Here is a 17,061-nt window from a genome sequence, read left to right on the forward strand (position 1 = left end):
ACAGGGGGAAAAGGCTGGTTGAGAAGTAAAGTAAATATTAATAAAAGAAAAGGACAAAGTATCTTTGATGCAAATGGATGGCTTCTAGTTAGTTTCTTTCTGATGGTTAGTCCTTCAGTTGGGTACTTTCTTTTCCTTCAACTTGTAATGATCTTCACTGCAGACTCACAAAGACAACAGGCAACCAGCAGTAGAGGGAGAAACACAGCTCTTTCTCCTCTGAGGGTCGAGAGGCTCCTGGAAACTCTCTCAGAAAGTATCAGGCAGGGACCAACCCACTAATTGCGAGTCAACCAATCAAACCGACTTCCTCCAAAGCTGGCTCCTAAGATTCACTTGGCATCGGCGAGTCTGGTTTCTCCTCTTCTTCAAAATACATAACCTCAGAACACATGAGCCTGGCAAGTACTCTTTTGCTTAAAGGCACATCCCAATTATGGTCCATTGACCAAAAATAATAAAATAAAAGAAATGAGAACAAAAGAGGAAGGACTCTTACAGTAGGCAATAGAATACTGGTTTTTATTTCAAACGGAATGGAGTATAAAAGTAGGAAAGACCCATGAACGAATGAATGAGATCCCAATTGCAACCTTATTTATCACAATTTCTAATCAGTCATCAATCCACAATCCTGGATTTAATACTCGCGTTACCTAATAAGGTGAATAATTGTAATTCAGAGATCAACAAACAAAAAAATCATAAGTCCATATCTTGCTCCAGAGGATAATTTTGTTCAAAAAGACATCGTAAATGTCAGTTTATAATTTGTACCATATATAATCCCAAAACATCCAATTGCAGTGTTTTCTTCCCATCTAACTATGGCTGCAGACATATATCCACATCTTGCTCCAGGGGATGATTTTTGTTTAAAAAAAACATCCTAAATATTAGTTTATAATTTGTACCATGTGCAATCCCAAAACCTCCATCAAGAATAATAGATAAAATTGTAATGTTTACTTTCCATCTAAATTCTCACTGACGTATGTGTCAAAGGTGAAATTATTTTTTATATTAAAACTGATGGCTTTCAGTGAGAGGAGTTGGGAACTGATGAGATGCATTTACAGTTATTTCAACATTATTTTTGTCAGGTTCATAGCAACAGGAATCCCCCATTTAAGATTGTGGCTCACACTCCTTGCCTTTGCTGACAGAGGGGATAGCCCAATATCGCGAGGCCTTAACACAGTGAGTTGCATCAGAACATCCCTTGATGCCCCCCACAGCCAACTGGATGTAATTGAGGTCAACGCCTCACAATTGCAACGTGTGGGTGACCAGCTGGCCAGCGAGCCCCACTGATCCTTTGGCCAAATACCAAAATTGACCACATAATATACTTTTAGCCCAAACTGAACCACAAGGTTTGGTATTACATAAGAATACATTGTTGGTTCCAAATGAAAATGAGAACATTTAAGTAACAAAATATTGCCAATTTCTGTTGATCTGAGTATTTGACAATGGTCCCTGAGTATATTGAATTCATTGCTAAACATATGTCACCAGGAGGTAATGTTAGTTGAGTACATAAACTGGAAATACGTGACTGATTGTCCATTTCTGCTGATCAGTGACCAGGGCTGGGTTAAATTTCCTCCTTTTTACTGACCATTGTAACGTTTTCTCCATTTCTATAGTGGTAATTTCTAGGAGTATCTCTAACTTTGAACCTGCAATCAAATCAAAAACAGCACCGTTAAAAATAATAAAAATCACTGAAACATTCTGTCCTGTTTTACTGGGTAGATCGGAGCTACTTATTTCAACCAGAATGGTCTTATTTCAATAATGTATAAAGGTTTCGAGTCAGATAATTTAATAATGGAGTTTTCTAAAGCATTATTACTTTGCCACCGATTGCTAAATATAAACATATTGGGATATCAGGTAAAGTGGTGATGCAAACTTTCTACTGTCTGCTCATCACCCTTTTATCAAGCTCAGATCGATCAGAAAAATCAATCTCAATTCAGTTGGGAAGTGAAACGAGCACAAATTATCCATGTTCAACAATGAATGAGCAGGAGGAATGAAAAATGTGCCAATCGTGGGTCTCACCCCCACAACCCAAAAAGCTGTGCCAGGTAGGTGAATTGGCCACACTAAATTGCCCCCTAATTGCAAAAAAAGGAATTGGTTACACTAAATTTTTTTAAAAGAAAAATATGCCAAGAGTTAAGCTATTAGGACACACCAAATTGATACATGTTAGGCTTATTTTTCTTGTCTGAACTGCAAATATGGTATCAAATCAATGTCATTGAAATTCCATGTGACATTTCATTCCTGCTAATGCCCATTGTTTTGCAAGTAAATCTGCTGTAATTTGTAGTATTGAGACCGACAGATCAGGAGATAGTAAGTTCACTGCTAAACCAGTTACCGTATATACTCGCGTATCATGCGATCTCACGTATCATGCGACCCCTAAATTTTCGTCCCCAAAACATGATTCTATGCTATATCTCATGTACCATGCGAGTCACTTTTTTGGAAATTAATGCCCAAACTAAAACTTCCAAATGGTATCATTGTCTGTGGATTCTGCAGAGTGGATTCTGTTGTAGAAGCTGTTCGCGAATCGAACAGCTTTCCAGCTGTCTTTACTAGCATCGTTCTGCCACTTGACGTTTCCATTCATAAAAACGGCAAGTAAAACACCCGCGAATTCTGTATCGGAGAAAGACGGCCATGTATTGAATAATGTAACGAAGAATTATATACACCCTATGATGGTCAGTAGTACATTTTTAAAAATGTATTTATTATGGAAACGCGCAGATTTCAAAAACTGTGAAAGTATCATCTTTTCTCCAGGGTTGAAGGGTATGTTCTTACTGTTAGAGTTACAGTCGCTAGCTAGCAATAATCAGACATTTTATTTGGATAACTTTAATAATAGTAGTCAGCACCTGAACAATGCCCCCTTAGATCATGATTGCCTTTTACTGCATCTGCTTAACTATGGGTTGCGTTATTTGCTTTATCAATGACAGCAGGACGCAGCCTTTGAATCTTTTAAATACAGCGAAACAGGCATCCGGTAGTAAACAGCATATATGTTCTTGTTGTTAGAGTTGCAGTCGCTAGCTAGCAATAATCAAACATTTTATTTGGATAACTTTAATAATAGTAGTCAGCCCCTGAACAATGCCCCCTTAGATCATGATTGCCTTTTACTGCATCTGCTTAACTATGGGTTGCATTATTTGCTTTATGAATCGAGTAAGCCAAACTGGAAGGATTAAATGAATGTCTTGATTTATCAGTAGTGCAATCCTTATTCTGTTTACTAAGCTGTATTTGTTTAACCAGCAGGTAGAGTGTCATTAACAATAAAAGGTGCAGGTTCCCACATGTTCTATAGATACACTTCCTCGTCGGAAAAAACAGCAAGTAAAACACCCGCAAATTTTGTATCTCGCGTATCATGCGACCCCCCAAATTTAGGTTACAATTTAGGTCTTCAAAAGTCGCATGATACGCGAGTATATACGGTATGTGGTGCATGATTAGAAAGTCGATCAAAGGGGCTGCCATTAACCTCAGAGTTATTAATCACCAACCCTCTAGGAATTAAATATGTTACACGCTTGGTGACTGCTGTGACTACCATGGGTGTAAATGAGAGGAGAATTAGAATTTTATTTCACCAAAGAAAAACAATTTATACAGCACTTTTCATGACCTCAAATCATCCTGGTCACATTAGCCAATTAGGAACCTCTGAAGTGTAGTCACTTTTATTTAATATTTGAAATGCGGCAGCCAATTTGTGACCAGCAAGCTCCCACAAACAGCAATAACCAGATAATAATAATCTTTATTATTGTCACAAGTAGGCTTACACGCCATATAATATTTTATTGAAGCATTTTTAATTTTCACAATTTAACATATTGACATTTCTAAAACAACCGTGCGGGTCGACGCACAAAATGCCCCCTATAATACCAACACACAATAAACCACGTACCCCACTTCTCCCGCCCTATCCCCAATTACCCGTATACTAAATTCCCTGTGCTTATTTAACATTACCATTAATTATTATTATTATTACCCCCTATTTTCCTCCCCCCCTTTTTCCCTTTCCCCCCTTACTGCTGACGTTCAGTTTTTGTTAAAGAAATTGTGAATGGCTGCCAACTCCGGGCGAATCCCTGTATTGATCCTCTTAAAGCAAACTTGACTTTCTCCAGACTGAGAAACTCTACCATATCGCTGACCCACACTCCTGATTTCGGGGGCTCCGAGTCCCTCCATTTCAGCAAGATCCTTCTCCGGGCCACCAGGGAGGAGAAGGCCAGAATATCGGCGTCCCTCCCCGCCCTTTGCCCCAGATCTTCTGACACCCCAAATATTGCTAATTGTGGACTAGGAGTTACCCTACCTTCCAGGACTTCTGACATAACATCTGCAAATCCCTGCCAGAATTCCCTCAGTTTCGGACATGCCCAAAACATATGAACATGGTTGGCCGGGCTACCCCACACCGCCCACATCTGTCCTCCACCTCCTCGAAGAACGTACTCATCCGGGCTACCGTTATGTGGGCCCTGTGGACTACCTAAGTCTAGCACAGGACGAGGATGCATTTACCCTTTTCAAGGCTTTTTCCCACAGTTCAGTTTCCTGCTCCCCTCCCAACTCCTCTTCACCTCTCTGATAGGGGCCCCTTCCCACTATAACAATTCCCTGTATATGTCCGAAACCTTCCCACCTCCAACCCCTGTTTTTGACAGCACTTTATATCCTGTAGTCCCCTCAGGGGGAGGCGAGGAAAGCTTGGGACCTGTCTCCATACAAAGTCCCGCACTTGAAGATACCAAAACCTGTTCCCTCCCGGCAAGCCGTACTCCTCCTCTGTCTCCAAAGTCGGGAAGCCCTCCTGGATGAATAGATCCCCAAACCTCTCAATCCCTGCCCGCTGCCATACCTTAAAGCCCCCATCCAGCCCCCCTGGGACAAACCGGTGTTGTCACAGATCGGTGACCACACTGATGCCTCCATTGCCCCCACACCCTCAGGGCTGCCACCACCACAGGACTTGTGGAGTACTGAGTCGGCGAGAACGGCAGGGGCACCGTCAGTAAAGCCTCCAGACCTGTACTTTGCAGAATGCTGCCTCCATCCGCTCCCAGGCCGACCCCATCTCCACTACCCACTTCCTGACAATCGATATGTTGGCAGCCCAGTAATAGTTACTAAAACTTGGGAGACCCAATCCCCCTTCCCCGTGGGCCCGTTCCAGAAGTGCCCTCTTTACTCTCGGGGTTTGACACGCCATATAAACCTCAATATTGCCACATTCATACTTCTGAAAAAAGCCTTTGGGACAAAAATCGGGAGACACTGAAAATAGAAAAGCAGTCTCGGAAGGACAGTCATTTTCATCGTCTGAATCCTCCCGCCAGCGTCAGTGGGAGCATGTCCCATCTACAAAAATCCCTTCTCATTTGATCCACTGCTTTGCCCAAATTTAACTTGTGAAGCTGCCCCCAATCCTTGCCACTTGAATCCCCAGATACCTAGAGTTTCTCTCAACCACTTTAAAAGGTAGCTCCTTCAGCCTCCTTTCCTGCCCCCATACCTGAATCACGAACATCTCGCTTTTTCCCATGTTTAACTTACAGCCTGAAAATCACCTAAATTCTCCTAATACCTCCATTATTTTGGTCATCCTCCCACTGAGTTCGTGATATAAAGCAGAAAATCGTCTGCATAGAGAGAGACCCTGTGCCCCCCCCCCCCCCCCCCCCCCCCCCCCCCCCCCCCCCCCCCACTATTCCCCTCCAGGTATTCGCTGCTCTCAGAGCCATTTCTAAGGCTTCTATGACCATGGCAAACACTAATGGGGAGAGCGGGCATCCTTGCCTTGTCCCCCGACAAAGACTAAAATATTCTGTCCGAACTCGGCTAGTTCTTACATTTGCCACCGGGCCCTGGTACAGTAGCCGGACCCACTCCACAAATCCCTGACCAAACCCAAACCTGCCTCAAATATCCCATAGATACTTCCACTCCACTCGGTCGAAAGCCTTCTCCGCGTCCGTCCGCTGGCATCATAATTACATTAAGAAGCCGTCTAATGTTGGATGTCAGGTGCCTGCCCTTTACAAATCCCGTCTGATCCTCCCCAATTATCTCTGGGACACAGTCCTCTATTCGAGTGGCCAGGATCTTTGCCAATAATTTGAAATCTACATTCAAGAGGGAGATTGGCATGTACGATCCACAGCTCTACGGATCCTTGTCACACTTCAGGATGAGAGAAATTGATGCCTGTGATAACGTTGGGGGTAGTACTCCCAGCTCCTTGGACTCGTTGAAAGCCTTAACCAGGATGTCTCCAGTAACCCAGAGAACTTCTTACAAAATTCCACTGGGAATCCATTAGGTCCCGGGGCTTTACCCGATTGCATCGCCCCTCGTCCATCTATCACCTCCCTAAGCCCAATCTGGCCCCCCAGGGCCTCCACCAGCTCCTCATTTACCTTCAGGAACTGTAGCCTCCCCAGGAATTGATTCATGCCCTCCTCCCCATCCAAGGGTTCCGACTCATACAGCTGGCTATAAAATTCCCGGACCACTTCATTCACCGCCCCCGGGTCCGTCACTGTCTTCCCCTTCAAATCCTTTCTTTTCCCTATTTCTCTTGTAGCCACCTGCAAAGGACCATGGGAATTATGGCCAACCCAGGCAGATACAGAGCTTCTGTGTATTTGAAAGGAAGTGGGTAGTGGAGATGGGGTCGGTCTGGGAGCGGATGGAGGCAGCATTCTGCAAAGTACGAGTCTGGAGGCTTTACTGACAGTGCTCCTGCCGTTCTCGCTGGCTCAGTACTTCACAAGTCCTTGTGTGTAAATGTATTTGTAGCTAGACCTGATCGAAACCCCCCGATCGCTTGCATTCTAATGGCCCATTTCCCCAGAACAATAGGACTGCACTCAAGAAGCCGATACAGCCACAGACTGATCGACGCCACTCCCTTTATTCAGAGAGCCCAACTTCCAAAGTCAATGACCGCGAAGGACCTGTCCAGCCACCAAGGCACCCGCCACTTTATTGGCCAAAATTGAAGGCTGTGATCGAAATCCTGTCGAATTATTGGGTCCAAGATTAAGAACCGCCAAAGAGCGCGAAATCCCAGAGGGATAAAAGAGGACACAGCCATGTATTCAGTCTTTTTTTGGATCCGGCCTGTGCCAGCCTCCTGTGAATCCGGCCTGTGCCAGCCCAACTGCAGCATAATGACCAGACAGCCAAGTTCAAGACCAACGATCGCTACCTGACGGATGAGCCCAGCAGAGACAGAGCCACTTCTTCAAACCAGCCACGTGATCAAGATAAAGGCCTAATCCACTTGCACAGTGCCGGTCGCCTGAAGTTAAGTATAGGTTATCGTAGTTGATAGGTGTAATTTAACTTGTACATTGTGCTTGCATGTCGAAGTAACCCTTGTGTGTAAATAAACCATCTTTGAACTTGAACGGACTAACTGGTTGTGTGGTCATTTGACCGATATACGGGAAAGCCTTGTGGTTTAGTAAGCTAAATAGAAACACCCACAATATTGGCGACGCTGTTGGGACATAACATTATATCATAAAAGAGCCTCAGTATCATATTGGCGAATCGAAAGAGCAACGTTATTGGTGATGCTCGTGGGATAGTATTCCCTTAAATTGGCAACACTCTCGACGCCTCTTGTTTCCTCAGCTGATGTGCCAGCATCCTGCTAAGTAGGCTTACATTAACACTGCAATGAAGTTACTGTGAAAATCCCCTAGTCGCCACACTCAGGCGCCTGTTCGGGTACACTGAGGGAAAAGCCAGAATGGCCAATTCAACTAACAGCACGTGTTTCCGGACTTCTGGGAGGAAACCAGAGCACCCGGATGAAACCGACGCAGACACAGGGAGAACATGCAGACTCCCCACAGACAGTGACCCAAGCTAGGAATCGAACCTAGGACCCTAGCGCTATGAAGCAACAGTGCTAACCACTGTGCTACCTTGCCGCTCTATAACTATTATTTTAGGAGGGGCTGGTTGGCTCAATTGCCTGATAGTGTGGCCCTGAGTAATCTATCAAGTCTCTGGAGTGTGTCCAAAGAGGTGCAGGTTAGGTGGATTGGCCGTGCTAAATTGCCCCTTCGTATCCAAAAATGTGCAGATTAATTTGGGCTATGGGGATAGGGCAGGGGAGTGAGCCTTGGGAGGGTCTTCATTTGGAGAATTGATCGACTGAATGGCCTCCTTCTGCACTGTAGAGATTCTATGGACTTGAACGTCTGACTCAAAGATGAAAGCACAACCAACTAAGGCACAGCTCACATTTTATAATGAGTAAAAATTAAAACATAATGGAGCAAAAATTCAAGGAAAACAAAGTGGCTGGAGGGGGCAGTGTGCTTAACTGAATGGGTTAGGTGGAGGCAACAAATCACAAAATGAAACTTCCAGGATTATGTCCAAACAGAATAGGCATCCTAGTGGCAGCTGGAAGGTCGTAGGGGGGCACAGGGCTATGTATGTAATATCAAGGTTCTCCAGGCATTTCTGCTGGAAAGTGTAGGTGCGGAGTTCAAATAAGCCCCAATAATCAAATGCCCCATCGGTGTTTAACATCTTAGCCACTTACTTCTGAAACTAGAAATGACTTATAGTAAAATAATATGCTGACAGGTGTTACAATGAAGTGACTCTCATGGATTGAGATAAGACACATCTCCTTCCCTTTTTATCTTTTCTTTCCCTACTCCTGGCCACCATCTTTCCTAAGGCCAAAGCTCAACAGTTCAACAGTTGACTCTGTCCTTTCAAAGTTATCACAAAAAAAATGAGCCTTGACCTATCCATTTCCTTCAACCTTTGATCTAACCTATTCCAGCAAACTAAGCCTTCACCTTAATGGGAAAAACGGGAGTTTTGACAGCTGGAAGCAGAGTGACCAGTGACACCTGGTGACATGTTGTTGTCAGAAGAGTTTTACAGGAATCCGGATAACTAATGTAACCAGTGGAAAATCTGAATCCACCTCGATGAAGTCCAATGTCCCCAGTCTTTTATTGTTTTGTCTGAAAAGTGCAAAGTTGCGGAAACAATGAAGAACTTGAGATTGGGTGGGAAGACCGTTCCTTGGATCGATAATTCACGAGGTTGCTTTCTAACTGGTTTGTGTGAGGGAAAGAAGTCCCCAGTGACAATGATGTGTCAATAGTGCTTTCAACCCCAACACTAAACCTAACTAACAATGTTGTCAAGAATGTTTTTCAAGAGGAACCCGAAATTAACCCTAATCTAATGCCAGCCCTAAGTATCACACTCAAACTATGGGCAAGATTCTGTTTGCTGATGCCAAAATTGCGAAATGAGATTGGGCGGAGTATAGGTTCCGACGACAAAATTGCAGCAGGCGCCAATTTGACGGCAGATCATGATTCTCCGTCACCTCAACAGTGACATCAATGCATACCGGAATGCACGTACAGTAAAGATTATTATTAGCGGGCCCGACCTGGTATTCTCTGGGGCCTCTGTGATTCTCCTCCTCCGTAGTGGCGGAGTGTGGAGAGAGAGAAGAGGTAGGACACAGAGAGGAGTGACTATGGGTTGCCGAGACGGACACTGGCCGGCGGTGGGGGAAAGGGCCAAGTGGCCGGGATGACCCCCCACGGGACTGGGGCGGTGGCAATTACCACGGCCACCTTGCTGACCACCCACCTTGGCCTCTGTTCCGCGGAATGACACCGGCCGTATTGGTGCCCCCATCCCCGCACCCCAGCCTCCAACCCCCCCAAAACCGGCCTCCACCCACCGGGGGCCCACCCAGGGAAACACCCACAGTAATCCCTACGGGGGCTGCGGCGCATACCCCGGTGAGGGCAATGCCAGCCAACGATACCCCTGGTATCAGAGGCGGGCACCAGAGTCCCACGGTGCCATCCACCAAGGGGCCAGGGGTGCGGGAATGGGTGGGTTGGGGGGGGGGGGGGGGGGGGGGGGACCATGCAGGGGCAGAGTCCGAGGTGCCAACCGGGGCCACCATGCAGCTGCTGGACCTGGTTGGGCATGGCAGCATGCACCATGCTAACATGTTGGTCTTTCATCCACTGCAGGCAATGGATATTGGAATTCAACCAGCAATGGTGGCCTTCCTGCAATCGCCGCAGCCCTGGGGGATGCCCTGCGGCTGTATGAGCGGGCGCTGCTTGACTAGAAGGAGGAAGCTGCAGCAGCGGAGCGGGCAGTAGTGGAGCATGCTGCAGAAGAATAGGTGGCAACCGCCCAGGTTGGAGAACGGGCCGCCCAATAGGCCGAGGAGGAGGTGGTGCCAAGAAGCCGCCGCATGAGGCCTCCTGTGTAATGGTATTGCCTGTCAATTCAATTGAGGACCTGCCTGACCGGACATGCTGCTGAAGACTCATTTGCCAGTGTGACATATCTGCCAGGTGATGGCACAACTGGCAATGTGAGGATATGTGGGAGGTCACCCACTCCTGGTGGCTGTCAAGGTAATAGTCGCCCTGAACTTTTACACCTTCCAGGTGCCTAGTGGGGACCTGTCCGTGATCGCACAGACCTCGGTGCACAGGTATACCCGCGCCACCACAGAGGCCCTATAAGCCCAGGCGGCAGGATTCGCCACTTAAATGGGGACCCAGCCCACCAGGATGCCCAGGCAGTGGGATTCGCAGCCATCACCGTGATGTCCCTTGTTCAGGGAGTCATCAGCAGGATGCATGTCTCCCTACAAGCACCGGCAGATGACAGGCCGCTCTACACAAAGCGAAAGGGGTTCCACTTGATGAATGTTCAGCTGACATGTGACCATCAGCTGTGTATCATTCACCTCTTCGCCCAGTACCCGGGCGGTGTGCATGATGCCTTCATCCTGGCACACTCGACGATTTGGCTGGGGGGTTCGCTCCTGGACGTCAGAGGTTATCTACTGCGGACGTGGCTGACGCGACAAAGACACGACTAGGTCCGTGATCAAGAGCCGCTTCAGCCTCCAGTTACCTGAACAGCTCTGGTGGGGCTCTCCTGTAGGATTCTGGGAGGGCCGCCCACATCATGGCGACCTGTTGCGTCCTCCACAACATCGCGCAGCAGAGGGGCGACGTGCTGCAGGAGGAGCTCGCTCCACGTCTCGTCCAACGGGGAGGATGTGGGCGAGGGCGAGCAGAACAAGGAGCCCAGGCAGGCACAAGAGGCTGCATGGCGTGTGCGCCAGGGCCAACATGCACAGATTCACCGACTGGTGGTGGTAGTGGTAGTGCGGGAGGGGGGGGGGGGCACGTTTACTGCTCGGGTGCCAGGTGGTGTGGTGCTGCCCCGTTCTGCCCACTGCCAACCAGGTGCGTCAGGGACAGGAGAGAGGGAGTCCGGGGTGCTGCGGTGTTCAGGCACCTCCCCTGCGGGAGTTACCGGCATGGGTCTCCCTCACCTCCTCCTCCCTCTGAGTGCCCAATGGCCCTCAGGCTACTCCATGGGATGGGGGTGCGAGCGGAGCTATCACCTGAGACTCATCCACCACCTGGCACTCCCAGTCCTGGAGGCCCGTTCTTGTCTCTACCAGGGTCCGCACGCTCGTGGCCATGGAGCACAGGGACTGGGCCACCTTCCTCTGTGCCTGCGCAATGTCAGCCAGCATCTGGGCAATATCACCAACAATGGCCTGTTGTGATTAGGCCACGCTCAAGTATGCCGCTGCGGTGTCCAGGTGGCTCTGGAACATGATCGCCTGTGAGATGGCAACCCTGCCCTGGGCCTTGGCCAGTGCCTGCACAGAATGCCCCAGGTCTTGGACATGCTGATCCACGACCATCGCCCCCAATGACTCCACTGCGGACGCCACCGTGCGGTGTTGGCTTGGATGGCAAAATCGTCGGCACCACCTCCTGCTGCTGCACACGTTTGGAATCCTCCAACTGCGTATGCAGGTACTGGATGCCATCCACCCCTTATGTAGCTCCTGGCTCTGCGACTGTATCTCCACTATAGATGGGACTGTCTGTTCCAGAAGCTTGAGATCCGCCTGGATGGCAGCTAGTTCCTGGGGTCGGCCCGCCCCCTGGGTGTGCTTACCTCCACCTCTTGTACCCCGGCAGCTGTGTGGTGAGCTCTAGATAGTGTCCCAGAAGCCTCTTCACTAACATGCCCAACCGAGTTGAGTGTCTCTGGGATGGTGCAGAGTATTGGAGACAGCTGTGACAGGAACGGAAAATCACTGTCATCCTCCAACCTGAACTCCGGAGTCTCCCGAGTCTCGGGTGGAGGGCTGCTGTCCGAGCTGCTCCCCTCGTCACTGTTCGGCTCACGGGGGAGCAACAGCTCTGGTAACGGCTAGGTGGGGGCGGGGTGGGGGGGGGGGAAGGGGGCAACAGATGGACCCGCTCCATCCTCAAGAGGTCCTGTAAGACACAAGACAAGATGTATAATTAGATTGTGAGCTGGGGAGGGGAGTGGTGGTGTGCTTTTGGTGGAGGTGGGGGTGGTGGTGTGGGGATAGTGAAGGATGAGGGTGGTGTTGGGGGGGGGAGGGGGGACATTGATACACGTGTCATGGAGAACAGAAACTAAGCAGGGCCTCACATCCTTGCCCGTGGCTGGAGGGGGGGGAGGAACAACAGAAAACGACAGTGTTAGCCAGTCTGACTCATGCAGCCCAGGGGATGGGCTGCTGGTGACCTCAGCGGCCAGGGCACCCGGCTATGATGGCCGGCATATGGGGCAGGGTGGCGGTGGGGTGGAGTCAGGTTACAGGTGTGTGGGACGTGGCTTGATGCAAGGGGCACAGTGCTGCCTACTCACCCTGTTCACCCTGAGTAGGTCGTGCAGGTTTTTTCTGCTCAGCTGGCCGGTCCAGACTATGTTGCACACGGTGCTGACCACCTCTGCTGCCTCCGCCCAGGCACGATGAACGGCGGCGGCTGGCAGCTTCCTTCCAGGGCCGGGGTACAGGATCAACTGCCTCTCCTCCACTGCCCCCAGGAGGGTCTTCAACTCGGCGTCGGTGAAGTGTGGAGCTGCTCTCATTGCTGCCATCTGTTGACTGGGATGGGTTATGTGAGGAATGAAGTGTGTCTATGCGGCTGTAGCTTGTCAGCCTCCTGAGTGTCAATCGTGGATCTGGCGAATCCAGCACCATATCTAATTAGAATTGATAGTGTTCCACAGTGGCTCTGGTGCTAGCCTCTTAACAGTAGCAGAATCGGTCTCGGTGTGGTACCAGTTTTGTTGTCATGAAACTCCACGAATTCTGTGTTGGCGTCAACACTTCGTCTCAGAAACAGAATTCCGCCCTATAACTATCAATAGGCTTTATAAATAGATGCATAGAGTACAAAAGTCCAATCGGTTTTTCTGAAGCTTAATGAAACAGTTAGACCTCAATATGACAATGGTTCCCAAATCTAGGTGTCCAAAGGATGTGAGCGGAAGCGTTGAGAGGGTTTGGGGCTGCAAAGATAAGGGGCTGAGGAACAGGAGAAGCTCCATGGCCCATAATTTCTGTCCTTAGTCCTGGCTGGCAGCTCCATAGTTCAACCAGAATAATTAGGAACGCTGGCTTCTGCTGAGACTATAAGCAGTCGGGTATGGCCCAGTGGTATGGGACAGTGATGTTGGATTATTGAGTGAGGCCATCTTCCTGCTGGGGTGCACTACTGCCGCAGTCTGAATGCTGTGTAGGGCAGGAGGGACTCAAATCTAGGAAGCTATCAGGTTCACCAGGGAATACTGGGTGGCTTTACCACATTGTGCGGCCAACCCACTCACTCCCACCCATCCCTACCCACTCACTCCCACCCATCCCCACCCACTCACTCCCACCCATCCCCACCCACTCACTCCCACCCACCCATCCCTACCCACGCACTCCCACCCATCCCCACCCACGCACTCCCACCCACCCATCCCTACCCACTCACTCCCACCCATCCCCACCCACTCACTCCCACCCACCCATCCCTACCCACTCACTCCCACCCATCCCCACCCACGCACTCCCACCCACCCATCCCCACCCACTCACTCCCACCACCCATCCCCACCCACTCACTCACTCCCACCCATCCCCACCCACTCACTCCCACCCATCCCCGCCCACTCCGCAACCTTCCCATACGACTTGTAGGTACTAATGGTGGTGGGCCAAGTCCTTAACTGGCCGTCATCAATCCTTTCTACTCTGGATTTAATTGGGGGAAGCCGGGAAGGTGATGGGGTTTCCACCCCATGGCAACCCCCTGCCTCCAAGTTGTTTTGAGGGGTAGGATGGTGAACAAATTTTCCAATGCACCCATGCCCACCTCCCATTCTCCACAAACTGCCACCGTTGGTACCTACAAGTGCGCTTGCAACTAAATCCCACTCACCTAAGCTTCCAATCTTGCTGGGCTCTTTATTCCATAATGGAATGAAATTAAAATTCTCATTCTTGTTGACAAAATCTCTATAAAATCTAACCTCTCCTCACCTCTACAAACTTCTCCAACTTTTTGTCCTTTCTCCACTCTCTGGTTCTCTGAACCTGGTTTGCTTACCATTTCCATCACACCCTGCAATCTTACCTTGCAGAACATACAGCAGCGCTCTTTGGAGTTCCCTCTCCAGATACCCCCAGCTATTTGTGTTTCTTGCTCTCTTTAAAACACATATCTTCAACCAGGTTTTTGAACACTTCTCATGCTCTAACATAGGAAAGGTATTTGCTCCTTTTTGCCACTGTTGGAGCATGTTCCACATTAAAAGCATTACATTCATGTAGTTGTTCAGAGCAGAAATTGAGAAGAAAGACTGAATCATAAATATTATTCACATGTACCTTTTAATTTTCTGCATCTGGTCAATTGTTTCTGGGAGAGGAACGTTGAGTGTTTCAGGCAGAAACAAAACCAGAATTGCTGAGAATACAGTCAAACTCCCCATCAGAATAAAGGGGAGAAACTCATGATGAATGCCTGTGAAAATATAAACCATAAATTATAAGATGAAGACTGGCACATCAACTCAAAGTTATCAGCAGTACGTGTAAACAGATGTCTTGTGTTCAAAGACCATCCTTTAATGTACATTCAATGTAGATCTGTTTAAACAATATGGGATATTCTCATTTTCATTTTTGAGGTTAGCTTTCCCCTACCTATTTTTAACTCTTTGTCAAGCAGCATTTCCCAGTTGTTATGAGAGTGGCATTTTCAGAACCCCAAAATGTATCATGGAGTTCAACCAATCTCTCCCTTTAATGTATTGTTGCTTTTGAAGCACATGGCTTGGTCTCCAGGTGTGGTATTACAATTATGGACACGTGGGTTTTTAAACACAAAACAACGTTTATTCCATGAATTCAACTTAACCTTTTTAAATAATCATTGGATCCCTTAACACCCCTTACTTCAAATATAACCCCGAAAATCATACAACACTAAATAATCCCTCAAAATGTTCCTTCAAACCTCCAAAAGACTTAACACCTTTAAACAGAAACACATCAGGTTAAAGACATTATATTATGAGTTTAAATCACCCAAATGATTCAGAGATGGTCTTTCACTGAGAGATCACCGCAGATCCAGCTCACTGCAAACACAGACACACCCAAGCTCTTTTCCTCAAAACTGAAACCAAAACACTGCAAAATGGCTGAGCTAAAAACCCAGCTCCACCCACACTCTGACATCACTTCAGTAATATGAACTGCTCCATTTCTTAAAGGTACATTGCTTAAACATCCATTTCTCTAAGGCACTCTCACATGACGCAGTGAAGAGGTGGAAATTTATTTCCCAAGCAGCACCTGGAGAATTGGGTTGGAATTATTTGTTTTTTCCTCATACTTTCTGGTGGAAGCAACATGAAGATTTGGCGAGAGGGAGTTGGGTTTCTGACCGTTCTCGCCAGTGGGATCTTCCGGTCCTGACGATGGAAAACCCCTGCCGTGGGTTCCCTGACGGTGGGGGTGGATTCAATGGGAAACCCCTTCAACAGCGGCAGGACCGGAAGATTCAGCCAGCCAGGGAACCCCCCACTCCCGCCACCGGGAAACACATCATGGGGTGACGCAGAAAATACTCCCCCTCCCCCCCCCCCCCACATGGAATTTAAGTCTTGACTTACTACAAGATCTAACCCACGATCTACCTTTCTGTGTTGCAGTGCATTAGGACACCAACATGCTGCGCCATGGTATTGTATGTGTGTGCATATTTCAGAATGCCCTGCCTACCAGGGTCAATGCAATCAGTGCCTTGTTCTTAGTTTCATCCCCCAAATAAAGAGAGTATTGTCAGAGGGGAAAGTCGGTATGGTCTGGTATGGTGTACAGTTAAGAAAGTAGCCAAAGCACTCAGTTTTTACTTCTCGTCAGTTGGAAGATAGCAAGTTGCGCTCCAGCACAGTCAGTGTAATATTCCTACACATGTAATGTGTGTGAGTTAATGTTGCTCTTTGCTCTTTGCTGTGCTGCCCCTGTAGCTTTATACAAGAACTCACATCCTCAAGGTCAATTAAAGACCACTGGACCCTTCACAGCTCATTAATTGCATCTCTTCACACTCAGTCCCGAGCTACATTTTAAATGCCTGCAGAACCTTTATAAATACTTTAGGGGTAGATTATGTTACATTGAGTCAAATTAAGTAAATCTTTGCCTGTATTTCCTGTTCCGAAAGCAAACACTGGACATTGCACTTGGAAGATGAAACTTCATCCATTACCATTTCTGTCCAATGTTAAAATAATTTAAATTAATGAATAAAAAATCAGGGATATTTCCCAGATTGATTTTCCTCCCTGCAGCAATTCGCACCCATGTGGAACAGATGAAAATCCATCCAAGATATTTCTCCCAGGTGTTCCTTTGTACTGTGAAATAATTGAGCTCAAGGATTAAAGTACCTGTATGAATTTTCACTTAATTTATACAGGTCAGATTTATACAGAGAGGTGAGGCGCAAACAATAGGAAGGAAAATATGTGCACAAATGCTACGGGGCAGAGTGACCAGAGTTTTAAGAACTTTGTGTGCTAAGATCA

The 17,061-nt window shown here is 47.8% G+C and overlaps 1 protein-coding gene across 3 annotated transcripts in view; it reads right to left on the minus strand.

The window, feature by feature from the left end:
- Positions 1–501: 501 nt before the first annotated feature.
- Positions 502–17,061, minus strand: part of LOC119965332 (solute carrier family 22 member 5-like) — a 56,079-nt gene continuing 39,519 nt past the window's right edge. For all 3 annotated transcript variants that reach the window (XM_038795951.1, XM_038795952.1, XM_038795953.1), the window contains exons 6-7: positions 14,852–14,987; positions 502–1,685 (exon numbers count right to left, since the gene is read on the minus strand). In XM_038795951.1, coding sequence (XP_038651879.1) covers positions 1,601–1,685; positions 14,852–14,987 — 221 coding nt within the window. In that variant the 3' untranslated portion in view covers positions 502–1,600. The remainder of the gene's footprint in view (positions 1,686–14,851; positions 14,988–17,061) is intronic.

This window comes from Scyliorhinus canicula, chromosome 4, assembly GCF_902713615.1.
Source record: "Scyliorhinus canicula chromosome 4, sScyCan1.1, whole genome shotgun sequence".
Taxonomy (NCBI): domain Eukaryota; kingdom Metazoa; phylum Chordata; class Chondrichthyes; order Carcharhiniformes; family Scyliorhinidae; genus Scyliorhinus; species Scyliorhinus canicula.